This window comes from Macaca fascicularis, chromosome 19 (assembly GCF_037993035.2).
Source record: "Macaca fascicularis isolate 582-1 chromosome 19, T2T-MFA8v1.1".
NCBI classification, from domain to species: Eukaryota; Metazoa; Chordata; class Mammalia; order Primates; family Cercopithecidae; genus Macaca; species Macaca fascicularis.
In genome coordinates, this window is record NC_088393.1 from 16,983,107 (window position 1) to 16,998,032 (window position 14,926).

At 49.1% G+C, this 14,926-nt stretch overlaps 1 protein-coding gene across 1 annotated transcript; it reads right to left on the bottom strand.

Moving 5' to 3' along the window:
* Nucleotides 1–365: 365 nt before the first annotated feature.
* On the bottom strand, nucleotides 366–14,354 carry SMIM7 (small integral membrane protein 7). The gene is made up of 5 exons (XM_005588340.5): nucleotides 14,286–14,354; nucleotides 14,160–14,201; nucleotides 13,602–13,654; nucleotides 8,267–8,357; nucleotides 366–1,058 (listed from the first exon to the last, which is right to left on the bottom strand). The coding sequence occupies exons 1-5, from the start codon at nucleotides 14,309–14,311 to the stop codon at nucleotides 1,043–1,045; spliced, it is 228 nt and encodes a 75-aa protein (XP_005588397.1). The 5' UTR covers nucleotides 14,312–14,354; the 3' UTR covers nucleotides 366–1,042.
* Between the last annotated feature and the right edge of the window lie 572 nt (nucleotides 14,355–14,926).

A 14,926-nucleotide genomic window follows, 5' to 3' on the forward strand; every position in this document is an offset into this window, starting at 1 on the left:
TTACTTTTTTTCCTTCTTCCAGGTTTACCTCCAAGTCAGGATTTCAAAAACCACCAACATTCGGGCTCATTCTTACTGGTATAAACAAACCAACAAACAAAAGCAGACAACAAAAAACTCAACGAGCAAATCACACAGCTGTGAGATTCAGCGCCAACCCCGGGCGTTTCATTTTGGCAACGAAACCAGGATTCCCTTTCAAAGAAGCTTCTGGAAAACGCTCTATTTCCTAGATGCAGGCCCCTGGTTTTTCAACCTCAAAATCACCTACTCAAAAAGCAGACTCAGAAACCCAAGGTTTTAGAACACGGTCCCAATGTCACCACATCATAAAATCACTCTCATTCTTGCAACTGTACAATGAATGGCTCCCAAAGTCATTTTATTTAACAAAGGGGTCAAGGCAGAGAAAAACTCCCCTTAACATTCCCACAACTGCTCCACATGTCTTCTGTGGAAACACTGCACCAGGAACTAGCTCAACGCTCTTGCTAACAATTTAGTTTCTATACCGGAAGGCTGGTGTCCCTATTACAGGTGGCCCGTTCCTTAAAGCTTTAGGGTTAATCGCAGCTGTACTGAGTGGCCAAGCAGACCCTGTTGGGATGTGAAAAGAATTTGTTAACAGGACCCTGGCTGGGCCCAAAGGCTGTCAGACTCAGCAAGTAACACTGAAATGTCCAAAAACACAGCTGTGTTAAACTTACAAGCCAATCCTTCTGCTCAGATCTCTGGATAGAAATGACTTTTCTTTTATCTATGGGGAATGCAATTTCATCACAGTCCCTTATATAAACCCTCCTGAAACCCCTTCAGTAGACAGCATTCCAATTCAGAGACTAAAGTGAAACTATCTTTGAAAACAGGGACGTGGCTGGGAAGCCATGCCTATCTCGGCGAACACTTTTCCACGCACCACGAGCTTGGGCTTTCTGGGAAGGTTGTCGGTTCTCTGGTCAAAAACATTCTTGAAGTCATCAGGAATGGAGGAATGGAGACTCGGCATCCTGGGAAAGTGAGTTCCTGGTTTCATCGCTGGGATTCAAGAGCCGAACAGCCTGGAGAAGTCAGAGGGCAGAAATGTCTGTGAGGATTTTGAAATGACGTGATCGTTTTAAAAATATTGTCAGAGATTATTTTACATGACTATTAGTTAGATGATTTTACATGATTGCCTGATTTTTTCAAGTAACCTGTGATCCACCTGTGAATATAATGAACAATATTGAACGACACAGTTAAAAGACGTATATACTCTTTTTTTTTTTAGAGTCGTGCTCTGCCGCCCAGGCTGGAGTATAGTGGTGCGATCTCGGCTCACTGCAACCTCTGTATCCCAGGTTCAAGCGATTCTCCTGCCTCAACCTGCTGACTAGCTGCAATTACAGGCACCTGCCACCAAGCCAGGTTAATTTTTGTATTTTCAGTAGAAACGGGGTTTCACCATGTTGGCTGGGCTGGTTTCGAACTCCTGACCTCAAGTGATCCCCCTGCCTCAGCCCCACAAAGTGCTGGGATTACAGGCGTGAGCCACTGCACCCAGCCAACACCATCACCCTATAAGGGAAGGTGGTACACCTGTTAAACAAAAGATACATACAAGAACTTTCGGTATATTCTTTGCAACATTTCCACAAATCTAAACTCATTCCAAAATAAAAAGGTTATCTGAAAAAAATAAGAGAGCAGAAACAGCTGGATTTCCACATGCAAAAGAATAAAGATGGACCCCTGCTTAATGCCATATGAAAAAATTTACTCAAAACAGATCACAGACCTACCTACCCACCAGAATCCAAACTACAAAACTCTTCGAAGAAAACTTACACGTACATCTTTGTAACCTTGGGTTAGGCAATGATTTCTTACTACAATACGCAAAGCACAAGTGACAAAAAGAAAAAAACATAAATTCAACTTCATCACAATAAAAAACTTTTTTTTTTGAGATGGATTCTCGCTCTGTTGCTCAGGGTGGAGTGCCGTCGGGCAATCTCGGCTCACTACAACCTCCGACTCCTGGGTTCAAGCAATTCTTCTGCCTCAGCCTCCAGAGTAGCTAGGATTACAGGCGACCGCCACCACGCCTGGCTAATTTTTGTACTTTTAGTAGGGATGGGGTTTCACCATGTTGGTCAGGCTGGTCTCAAGCTCCTGACCTCAAGTGATCCAACTGCCTCATCCTCCCAAAGTGCTGGGATTACAGGCAGGAGCCACTGTGCCTGGCCATTCACAATAAAAAACTTTTGTGCTTAAAATGACACCATCAAGAAAGTGAAAAGACAACATATGAAACAGGAGACAATGCTTGCAAAATACGCATGTGATAATGAACTGATAATGAGAATACACAAAGAACCCTTATGGATCAGCAATAACCCAATTTTCAAAAATGGCAGAGAATCTTAAGAAGCCATTTCCTCAAAGGAGACGGACAAATGGCCAATAGGTACATGAAAATATGTTCAATATCGGCCGGGCGCGGTGGCTCACGCCTGTGATCCCAGCACTTTGGGAGGCCGAGGCGGGTGGATCACGAGGTCAGGAGTTCGAGACCAGCCTGGCCAAGATGGTGAAACCCCATCTCTACTAAAAACACAAAAATTAGCCGGGCGTGGTGGCACATGCCTGTAATCCCGGCTACTCGGGAGGCTGAGGCAGGAGAATCGCTTGAACCCAGGAGGTGGAGCTTGCAGTGAGCCAGGATCACACCACTGCACTCCAGCCTGGTGACAGAGAGAGACTCTGTCTCAAAAAAAAAAAAAAAGAAAGAAAAAAAAAGAAAATATGTTCAATATCATTAACTATCAGGGAAACGCAAATCAAAACCTTCAAACTGGCTGGGCACAGTGGCTCATGCCTGTAATTCCAGCACTTTAGGAAGCTGAGGTGGGTGGATCACTTTAGTCCAGGAGTTCTGGACCAGCCTGGGCAACAGGGCGAAACCTAGTCTCTATAAAAAAAATACAAAAATTAGCCAGGTGTGGTGCTGCACACCCGTAGTCCCAGCTACTTAGGATGCGGAGGCCAAAGGATCACTTGAGCCCAGGAAGCAAAGGTTGCAGTCAGTCGAGATTTTGCCACTGTACTCCAGCTCCAGCCTGTGCAACAGAGTGAGACTCTGCTTCAAAAACAAAAAACTTTCATACCTACTAGGATGACTGTAGTCAAAAGATTAACAGTAACAGAGCTGGCAAGGATATGGAGAAAGTGTAATCCTCAAGTGTAATCCTCATAGGTTGCAGGCAGGAATGTAAAATGTTGTAGCTATTTAGAACATTCTGGTGTTTTCTCAAAAGGATAAATGCAGGCTGGGTGCAGTGGCTCATACCTTTAATCTCAGCACCTTGGGAGGCTGAGGTGGGTGGATCACTTGAGGTCAGGAGTTTGAGACCAGCCTGGCCAACATGGTAAAACCCCATTTCAGCCAGGGTGGTAGCTCATGCCTGTAATCCCAGCACTTTGGGAGGCCGAGGCGGGTGGATCATGAGGTCAGGAGTTCAAGACCAGCCTGGACAACATGGTGAAACCCCGTCTCTACTAAAAATACAAAAAATTAGTCAGGTGTCGTGGTGCATGCCTGTAATCCCAGCTACTCGGGAGGCTGAGGCAGGAGAATCGCTTGAACCTGGGAGGTGGAGGTTTCAGTGAGCCGAGAACGTGCCACTGCACTCCAGCCTTGGCAACAGAGTGAGACTGTCTCCAAAAAAAACAAAGAAAATTATAAACGTAGAGTGATCATATAACCCAGCAATTTCACTCCTATATAGCTAATAACTAAAAACATAAATCTGCACAAAAACTTGTACATGAATGTTCTTGTCACCATTATTCATAATAGGTAAAAAATACAAACATCCCAACTATCCACCAACTGATAGATGGAAAACTGGGGTACAGTCATACAAAGGAATATGATTCTGCCATGAAAGGGAATGAAGCACCGCTCCACGCTACAACATGGATGAACCTCAAAAACATGATGCTGAGCGAGAGACGCCAGGCACAAAAGGCCATGCAGTGTATGACTCCATTTATATAAACTGTCCACATGAGGCAAATCCAGAGACAGGAAGCCGATGAGTTGTTGCCAGGGGCTAGGGAAGGGGGAATGGGGAGTGACTGCTAGTGGGCACGCGATTTCTTTCTGTGTTGATGAAAACGTTCTGAAATTGGATCGAGATGGTGGCTGCACAATCCTGTGAATATTCTATAAAATACTGGATTGAGAAGACAGACTTCCGCGTTTTACTTGTAAACTCTCTCCATGGTTCATTTTCTCCCTAACTTTTCCTGTTATTTTATGAAAATTTCAACACATAGAAGAGTTATGTTGAAACACACTGCCACCACCTACATTCCGCAATTAACACTTTGCTGTACCACGTACCTATCCATGTATCTATTCATTTATCCGTATTTTTGATGTGTTTCAATGTAAGTTATAGATGACGTGCTACCGATCCCTAAATACTCAGGGACGTTTCTCCCCTTATTTCAGACTTTTCATAACTTCTTAAAATTTCCAAAGCTCGACCAGGCACGGTGGCTCATGCCTGTAATCCCAGCACCTAAGGAGGCCGAGGCAGGCAGATCACAAGGTCAGGAGATCAAGAGCATCCTGGCTAACATGGTGAAACCCCATCTCTACTAAAAATACAAAAAATTAGCCAGGCGTGGCGGCGTGCAAGTGTAGTCCCAGCTACTTGGGAGGCTGAGGCAGGAGAATGGCGTGAACCCAGGAGGCGGAGCTTACAGTGAGTCAAGATTGCGCCACTGCACTACAGCCTGGGAGATAGAGCAAGACTCCATCTCAAAAAAAAAAAAAAAAGTTTCCAAAGCTCAAACAACACAGAAGTGGGCACAGGAAGGTTGGGCGCAGTGGCTCACGTCTGTAATTCCAGCACTTTGGGAGGCTGAGGCAGGCAAATAATTTGAGGTCAGGAGTTCGAGACCAGCCTGGTCAACAGGATGAAATCCCATCTCTACCAAAAGTAGAAAAATTAGCCAAGTGTGCTGGTGCGTGCCTGTAGTCTCAGCTCCCTGGGAGGCTGAGGCAGGAGAATCACTTGAACCCGGGAGGTGGAGGATGCAGTGAGCCGAGACGGTGCCACCGCACTCACAGTCTGGGTGACACAGCAAGACTCCATCTCAAAAAATAAGAATAAAAATAAATGGGCACAGGGAATATTGAACCATGCCCAGGGTCTGCCAATTTCCTCAGCAACTGCTGCAGGGTCCCCTCTCTACCCCATCTGGAGTGGATCCTTCCAACTCCCTCGCTAAACAGTGTTTCATTTCACTCCCATACTTAAGGCACTCATTTAGGGTTTATCCATGGTTACTGCATGCATGTTACACAGCTGAAGTCAGGCTGCACAGATGAGTACCCTCCGGCCTTCTTCACTTTCAGAACGTTTCATTTCCCCATGCAGACAGAACCTTCTGGCACATCATCAGTGACGGTATCATGACAGCTGGTCACATGGGCATCCTTCAAGTTACCTGATCCTTCTCCTGTTCTTGGACACTTAGGTGATTTCCAGGTTTTAAATGTCCTGGGAAAGCCAGTCACTCCCTCCCTGAGACAGCCCTTTCTTGAGAGAATCTTCTCTCACCCATGGCCCCCAGTGAAAGAGCTGGCCTGGGTCAGGGGTTGGCTCATTTTCTCTGTAACGGGCGACCGTTTACTAACAGTTTTGGCTCTGCGAGCCATGTGGTCTCTATCACACAACTCAACTCCACCGCTGTGACACAGAAGCAGCCACACACATGAACTTTTGTGAAGTTCATTCACAAAAACAGGCAGTGGGGAGATGTGGCCTGTGGTCTGATGACCCTTGACCTAAGTGGTTATAGCAGAATCAAGAACCCCCACCCCAAATGGACCTGAGTGACGCCAAGGTGAGTCAACCAGACTCTGCCCCAGGAAACAAAATCAGGACCCTGGGATACTGACTACACTGATCTTGGAAAGTTGAGCTGGGAGGACGCCCGAGGCTGCTGTTCTGGTCATAGGCTGGCGGATGAGGGAGTGAAGATGTTGGTCAAACAGGAGAGGATGATGAAGCAGGTGCACAGGAAAGATGAGAATGAGAACCATGCTGACTTCTTCCCTACCCCAGGACCTTTGCAAAGACGAGAATGAGAGAAGCAGGCTGACTTCTTCCCTGCCCCAAGACCTTTGCGAAGACGAGAATGAGGGAAGCATAGTGACTTCTTCCCTGCCCCAGGACCTTTGCAAAGACGAGAATGAGAGAAGCATGCTGACTTCTTCCCTACCCCAGGACCTCTGCAAAGACGAGAATAAGGGAAGAATGCTGACTTCTTCCCTGCCCCAGGACCTTTGAACATGCTACTTCCTGTGCCACCATGCTTTTCTCCAGCTCTGCAAATGGCAAACGTCTTCTTGTCCTTTAGGTCTTGATTATTTATTATTTGTTTGGAGACAGGGTCTTCTTCTGTTGCCCAGGCTGGAGTGCAGTGGCAGGATCTCAGCTCACTGCAACCTCTGCCTCTAGGGCTCAAGTGATCCTCCCACCTCAGCTTCCCAAGGAGCTGGAACTACAGGCAGGCACCACTACACTCGGCTAATTTTTAAATTTTTGGTAAACATGGAGTTTCACCATGCTGCCCAGGCTGGTTTCAAACTCCTGGGCTCAAGCAATTCTCCCACCTCAGCCTTCCAAAGTGCTGGGATTACAGGCCTGAGCCACCGCGCCTGGCCATTCCTACACTTTCATGCAAGTTCCTTAACCTCTTCACAAGCTTTCTCTGTTCCTAGGCAAGCCTCATACGTGCTCTCAGATCCTCTCTGCCAGGTAGGATACCTTGGCAAGGGCCTTTCTGGGAATACATCATGGTCCTTGTGATGAGGGTGAAATGCCATCCTCCCCAGATCTCCTATGTCCTGGAAGCATCTCCGCAAACAGCCACTGGGGTGGCATGTGGACTGCACAGCAACCCTACACTCGGAGTCTCAGTCGCTCAGGACAGCTAACTTTTTGTCCTCTTTCTTTCTGGGAGAAGTATGCAGGGATGGACCCACAGAGGCCAAGAACACCAGATTCTCCCATTGTGTCTTTTCCCAAATCCATTTACAGCAAATCTCACAATTCGTTAACAGCAGTATCAGAGTTACGGACCCAATGCTAGATGGAAAGGCAATCTGCTTGAGTTTTCTCAGTCTAATGAGAAAATGAAAAGCCAGAATTTAAAACAATAAAGTCTGAATACATTTCTGCTGGCTTCCAGCCCAGCTAGAGCAGGTTCTGGCAGCATGCTGGACATTTAAACCACATTTTCCACCTCGGCAGATGCAGCAGAGCTGGTGAGAGGTGACAGGGCCATGGGCTCAGGAAAGGCATCTCCTGGCAGCCCCTGCAGAGGTGCCAGGCATAGCCGGGGGCTGGAGAACTCCATGTTCCAATCAAAGTTCCAGCCTGGTTCGGTGGGGACGCAGGGACAGAGTTTAACCCTTTCAGGTACTGGTTCCCTCACTTACTCATTTTGAAGAGAGAAAGCAGGGCCAGGCGTGGTGGCTCACACCTGTAATTTTGGGAGGCCGAAGCAGGTGGATCACGTGAGGTCAGGAGTTCGAGACCAGCCTGACCAACATGGTGAAACCCTGTCTCTTATAAAAATACAAAAATTACCCAGGTGTGGTGGTGGGCACCTGTAATCCCAGCTACTTGGGAGGCTGAGGCAGGAGAATTGCTTGAAGCAGGGAGGCGCAGGTTGCAGCGAGCCGAGATCATGCCACTGCACTCCAGCCTGGGCAACAGAGCAAGACTCTGTCTCAAAAACAACAACAACAACAACAACAACAAAAAAAAAAACAGGGCCGGGCACAGTGGCTCACTCCTGGAATCCCAGCACTTTGGGAGCCTGAAGTGGGTGACTCACGAGGTCAGGAGATCAAGACCATCCTGGCTAATATGATGGAACCCCGTCTCTACTAAAAATACAAAAAATCAGCCGGGCGTGGTGGCATGCACCTGTAGTCCCAGTTACTGGGGAGGCTGAGGCAGGAGAATCGCTTGAACCTGGGAGGCAGAGGTTGCAGTGAGCCCAGATCGCACCACTGCACTCTAGTCTGGGCGACAGAGTAAGACTCCATCTCAAACAAAACAAAAAATAAACAAACAAAACAGAAAGCAGGATACAAGAGTGATGACTGAAAGAACAGAGAATGACCATCAGGTAGGTCATCCTGGAGAAGGAGACTAAGAGATGACACTGAAAGGAAAGGGCAGGTCGGACTCACACGATCATGCAGAACATCATGAAGATGTTCCACAGGGCGATGAAGATTCGAAAGTATCTGAGGCTCAGCAAGAATTCCCGGATGTTGTCACCTGGAAGAATCAGAAAGCACTTTTATGGCACAGCTAACATCCCACCCCTACTGCCACCTCTGCAGTGGGCTTTTGTGACTTCCACCCACCCGGCACTCACTGCCTCCAACTTCGGCAACAGTGTGGCTTTTCCTTCGGGTTTCTCCCTCTTCCCCACTCTCAGCACTCAGGCTGTGTCTACCACTGACCAATCTCCTGAAAGCACCAAGTCCCTCTGCCTCTGACTGGCTCAAGAAGGGGCATGTGACCCAAGTCTGTCCAATGAGAGTCTGCCCTGGGACTTTTCCCCCAACTACTGGCAAACAGACACTTTCTACCAGGCTTGCTGAGCTGGGAAGATGTAACCTCAGTGCCCACAGGCCAAATCCAGCAGCCTCTTCCACCTGTTTTTGGATGGCCTGTGAGCTAATAGTTTTTTTTTTTAATATAAAGATGGGGTTTTGCTATGTTCCCCAGGTGGGTCTTGAACTCCTGGCTTCAAGTGATCCTCCTGCCTAAGCCTCTCAAACTGTTGAGATTACAGGCATGAGTCTCCATACCCGGCTGGTTTTTACATGAAAAAAAAAAAAAGAAGAATATTTTGGGAGACAAAAAAATTACAAGAATTTCAAATCTCAGTGTCAATGAATAAAGTTTGATTGGCCCACAGCCATACCTATTCATTTACATATCATGTCCTGCTGCTTTTGTACTACAACGGCAGAGCTGAGTCATATTGTTGTGCCAGACACACACCATATGGCCCACAAAGCCTCAAATATTTACTATATGGCCCTTTACAGGAAAACATGCCAGCCCCTGCTCTGGGGTCATCTTTGCCAACCCTGACCAGTCTCACAGTAAAACCAACACAAAAGAAAGGGGTACTGAGAGCTGCAGAGAGTCAGATACTGACTCTAACCCTAACCCTAACCCTAACCCCAACCCCAACCCTAATCTTGGAGGACTGGTTTGACACCTAAACCCAGGGTGTCTGAAGACAATTCCATCCTTGGACGTTTCAATTTGCTTTAACCACTTTGAGCTGGGTTTGCAGTGTTTACAACTAAAAGCATCCTAATTCAGGCAAGGGAAAGGGAAGGTGTGTCTTGGTGAGACTTATTCTGGTCCCCTTGAAGGCCAAGGAACAGCCACCCCTCTGAGGGAAGGCAATTTAGTATGTGAAGACTCCAGAGACCTGGGTTCCAAACCCTTCCTCCAGGGTTTCCAGTCAGTCATTCTCCCTCTCTGGACCTCCAGAATGAAAAGAATGGGTCCAGATTAGGCCAGGCACGGAGGCTCACACCTGTAATCCCAGCACTTTGGGAGGCCGAGGCAGGCGGATCACCTGAGGTCGGGAGTTGGAGACCAGCCTGGCCAACACAGTGAAACCCTGTCTCTACTAAAAATGCAAAAGTTAGCCGGGTGTGGTGGCGCATGCCTGTAATCCCAGCTACTCAGGAGGCTGAGGCAGGAGAATCACTTGAACCCGGGAGGCAAAGGTTGCAGTGAGCTGAGATCGTGTCAATGCAGAGCAAGACTCTGTCTCAAAATAAATAAATAAATAAATAAATAAATAAAAGAATGGGTCTAGATTAGGTGATCTACAAAGGTGCTACCCGAAGCATCTATAGACTGGGGCTGCTTGGTAAGTACAGCACACAGAACACAAGCCCAGAAATTTCTATTTTTCAGGGATGACAACCTGACAACCTGACATTCCTGCTCCATCCGAGCCTGTGCTGAACACACCATCTTGCTGAACACGGTTTAGACGAGCCTGGTATTATCCAAACGACGGGGTTAGTTACATGCAGCACAACCTGTATACACGGCTGATCCAGCACAGACTAGAAACATTAAGCGCTTGGTCTGTTTCCAGGAAGTCTGAGAGGCGCTGCTCAGCAAGACCCTTCCCCTAGCAAAGGATCGTGAAAACAGGCCCTCCCACCATCAATAGATGCCAATCAAACGTTACTCACTGCAGGCCACGCACAGTGGTTCACACCTGTAATCCCAGCACTTTGGGAGGCTGAGGCAGGTGGATCACCTGAGGTCGGGAGTTTGAGACCAGCCTGGCCAACATGGTGAAACCACGTTTCTACTAAAAGTATGAAAAAATTAGCCAGGCATGGTGGCGCGCACCTGTAATTCTAGCTACTCAGGAGGCTGAGGCACGAGAATCACTTGAACCCAGGAGGTGGAGGTTGCAGTGAGCTGAGATCACGCCACTGCACACCTGGGCAACAGAGCGAGACTCTGTCTCAAAACACAAAAAAAGGTTACTCATTCCAGGCAGCAGCAGTGTACAGGGGATACAGGAAGAAACGAAGACCAGTGGCTCTGCCCCAACGAGCATATGGGGAGGAGAAATACTAAACAAATATTCCCACGTGACTGCTCTGGTGGGAAAGTTTAGGTGTCCCGGGAACACACACTGCAGAGACCCAACATGGCATGTGCATGGGGAAGGGTGGGAGATCAGAAAAAGCCTTTCCAGCCGGGCGTGGTGGCTCAAGTCTGTAATTCCAGCACTTTGGGAGGCCAAGGCAGGCGGATCAGCTGATGTCAGGAGTTCAAGACCAGCCTGGTCAACATGGTAAAACTCCATCTCTACTAAAAACACAAAAATTAGCTGGGCATGGTGGTGGGTCCCTGTAGTCCTAGCTAATAGGGAAGCTGAGGCAGGAGAACTGCTTGAACCCAGGAGGCGGAGATTGCAGGGGGCTAAGATGGCGCCACTGCACTCCAGCCTGGGCAACAGAGCGAGACTCCACCTCAAAAAAAAAAAAAAAAAAAAAAAAAAAAAAAGCCTTTCTGAGGAAGTGCCAGAGCTCCAAGTTCTGACCTCAAACATGGTCAGTTTAACAAACATGAGCTCAAATCCTGCCTCTGTCCTTCTGCACAAGTGACCTGGGCCCATCCCTGCACTATCTATGCTCATTCCCTCTTATGTCAATAGGGGTGTCAGGCAGCTAGGAAGACGTCAGCACACTGCCTGGCACACATGACGCTCTCAATAAATGCAGCCACTATGGTATTACAGTTAAGCCAGGCAAAGAGGATGGAGAGCAAGGAGCAGCTCCCACAGCGGGTGTAGCATCTGGGCCGGAAGGAGACTGGAGAGAGAGCAAAGCAGGAAGCTCCTGATAGAGCCCTGGTGTCCTCCCTGGCATCCCTGTCACTGATGCTCCCGCCACTTTGTGCCAAATCTCCCGCCCACCAGAGCTCTGATTCGGATCTGTACAGTGCAACCCCAGGGCCTGGTAGTGCCTTCCACGTGGTGGGTAACACATGGCTGCTGAGTCAATGTATGAATGGATGGATAAATGAACAGATGGACAGATGGTCTAGTGATTGAGTGCACAACTGCTAGAGGCAGAAAAACCCAGGTTCTAATCCTGATTCTCTCACTGATTTGCTATGTGGCCACAAAAAAGTTGAGCCACGTCTCTGACCCTCAGTTTCCTGATCTGCTTCCAGTTTCCAGTTCCGGGAACTGGAAAGTGACTATTACCTTTTAGGAATGGAGGTAGAATGCAACACTAACAGGAAGCACCTAACTAGGTCAGCACCCAGGGGCAGGCCCCCAAAAAGGAGAGCTGCTGGAGGGTCTTCAAAATCTCAGCTCAGCCACGCATGGTGGCTCACGGCTGTGATCTCAGCACTTTGGGAGGCTAAGGTGGGAGGATCGTTTGAGGCCAAGAGTTGGACACCAGCCTGGTTAACACAGCGAGATGCCTATCTTTACAAAAAAATTTAGAAAATTAGCCAGGGGTGGTATTAACTGCCTGTAGTCCCAGCTAGTTGGGAGCCTGAGGCAAGAGGATCTTTTGAACCCAGGAGTTCAAGGCTGCAGTGAGCTATGACTGTGCCACTGCACTCCAGCCTGGGCGACAGAGCAAGACCCTGTCTCTAAAAGAAGAAAACCTCTGTTCCTCAGGGTTCCCCCATCCTTGGGTAGTGCTCCATCATGGCATCCACCGCCTTGACTGTGACGCCACCTCCTCAAATGGCCTTCCCTTCCACACCCCAGCAGGAGAGCAACCCCATCACCATCCTGTGACTCCCTGTTACCTAACATCACCTCTGTCACCATCTATTCCCCGCTTGGAAACCATGTGTCCCACCCCACGGTAAGTTCCACTCCATCTGTCTTACTCCCACTGTATCCCAGCACCTAGCACAGTAGCCAGCACGTGTTAGGTGCTCAAATACCTGGTGAATGAAAGAATTAACGAATGGATACGACAGTCATGTACAGATCCCCTTAAGACTCCAAATAGCTACACAATTACATTCAGTAGGAAGTATAAATTCTGGGGCCTCTAGGGCCCAGGCAGACGATAGACATATGAAGAGGTTAGGGCTGGGATGAGGCAGAGTCGACAGGCTCCATCTCCTCAGAGTCCTCAACTACACTCAACAGTTGTCAAGAGCTCTTCTGAATCTTGAGTTGCAGAATGTTCCAGTTTTTCAAGAAAAATCAGACATCTGAATTTTTATATAAAATCGCCTGATTAAAAATCGAATGTTGGCATCTAATTTTAAACGTGGCAGGTCTGCAGCACTCTGAAAGCAACAGCTATGTGTAAGGTTGTTCATTCACTCATTCACAGGCATCAGACGCCTGGTATGGCAAGGACAAAGCATGGGACAAGCCAAGCTAGGGTCTCTTCTCTGAAGTTTATGGTCAAATGTGAGGGGCAGACATTAGCCAGATGACAGCAAACATACAGAAAATTATAACGGTAGGAAGTGATGTGAGTGCTCACATCAGGGAGGTCTGGTGGAAGAAAGAAGTAGATGACAGAGGTAGGCAGAAAGGACAGCACATTATCAGAGTCATCTCCCACTCACACACACACGCTCAATTAAAGAGAAAACTCGTGGCTCACGCCTGTAATCCCAGCCCTTCAGGAGGCCAAGGCGGGGGGGATCACTTGAACCCAGGAGTTTGAGACTGGCTTGGGCAAGGTGAAGAAACCCCATCTCTACAAAAAAATACAAAATTTAGCCTGGCATGGTGGCACACGCCTGTAATCCCAGTTACTAAGGGGGCTGAGATGGAAGGATCACTTTAGCCCAGGAGGTCGAAGCTGCAGTGAACCATGATCGCACCACTGCACTCCAACCTGGACAACAGAGCGAGACCTTGTGTTAAAAAACGAAAGAAAAGGAAAGAAAACGAGGGTAGAACTTGGCGAAACAAAACTGTCCTCTCTGAAGTGGACCATGCAATTCAAGGGTCCAGGAAGACCTTACCTGTGCTGGGCTCCCTCGACTCCTCCCCAAAGCCCTGCGTGTCCTTCTTTTTCCTACAAAGAGGAGTAGACAGTGTCCACTTTCAATGGGACATACAGGCCTCAGCCCCCTGACCCCCAGCTCAGAAGGCCACAAACACTAAGTTTCAGCCCTGGCCCTGCCGCTGACTTGCTGTGTGACCTCGGACGGTTCAATGTCCCTCTCTGGGCCACCACTGCCCGGACAATGACAGCCAGGTCAGCAGCCACCGACAGTTTACAAAGCGGCCCGACAGTGCGGGTGCAATGCTGAGGGTCCGGGGTTGGGCTATTTCTTGGAGGATGGGTCTTGAGCTCTTCAGGAAGGTGAACAGAGGGACACCCAAGGAAAAGAGAGTATGGGTTTAAGGTCGCTCGGGGGCGAGGAAGATTAAACCATGCTGGAGGCGTGGACAGAGGGCGGATAGGGCGGGGCCTGCGGCTTGGGGGCGGGGCCTGAGAAGTGCGCCGAGATCACGCTTATGAGGGCGGGGTTACGGGTTCCCCGGATGGAGCCACAGTCCGGCCGCGACCTACTCACAGCTTAAAGTTCAGCACTGCCCCGGCATTCATCAGCAACGTCCTGCAGAGGGAGAATTACAGTTACTAGGGGCGCCCCCGCGTCCTGCCTGGCCCTCTCTTCCCAGCCTCTGGTCCCCCTAATTACCCGAACAGCAGGATGTCTCCGATCATCGTTACGGCCAAAGCGTCCGTCAGAACCGGAAGCGGAAGCCCCAGGGAGGGAGGGGAGAGGAGCAGAAGCCGACCAATCCTAAAGCAACACTGGCGAGGGCTGGGCCAATCGAAGATCAAGGTCCCACCCTCTGCAGGCCAGGCGCCCTTAGGGGAGCGCGAGCGCCCCACCTTGCTGGGGAGGCCCGGAGAGCCAGAATGGAAAGGGCAGGGTCTCCTGGGGTTGGGATTGGGTCACGCGTTCGAAGCGTGCCGCGCATGCGTAAGGTCTTGAGTGCCGTAGGGTTTGCTGGGCAGCAATTCCTGTTCACTTTATGGGGTCTCAAATTGGGCTTCTGGAGAAAAGGAATCCTTTGACTCCTGAGCTGCACAGAGTGCGGGGTCCTGACGCAGTGGGGTCCTTAGAAACGGGTGCCCTAACCAACTGGGCTCTAAAATGAGATCCTCCTGGGCCCCATGGGGAACGGGGGTCCCCACTGAGCTGCTCCCAACAAGACACGGGGGTCCTGATTTGCAGAGCCCCACCGAGGACGGGGTTCCTGATCGAACGGACCCTATGGGGCAGGAAAGTCTTGACGGGGCTCCACAGAGGACTGAGGTCCTAACCGATCTCCA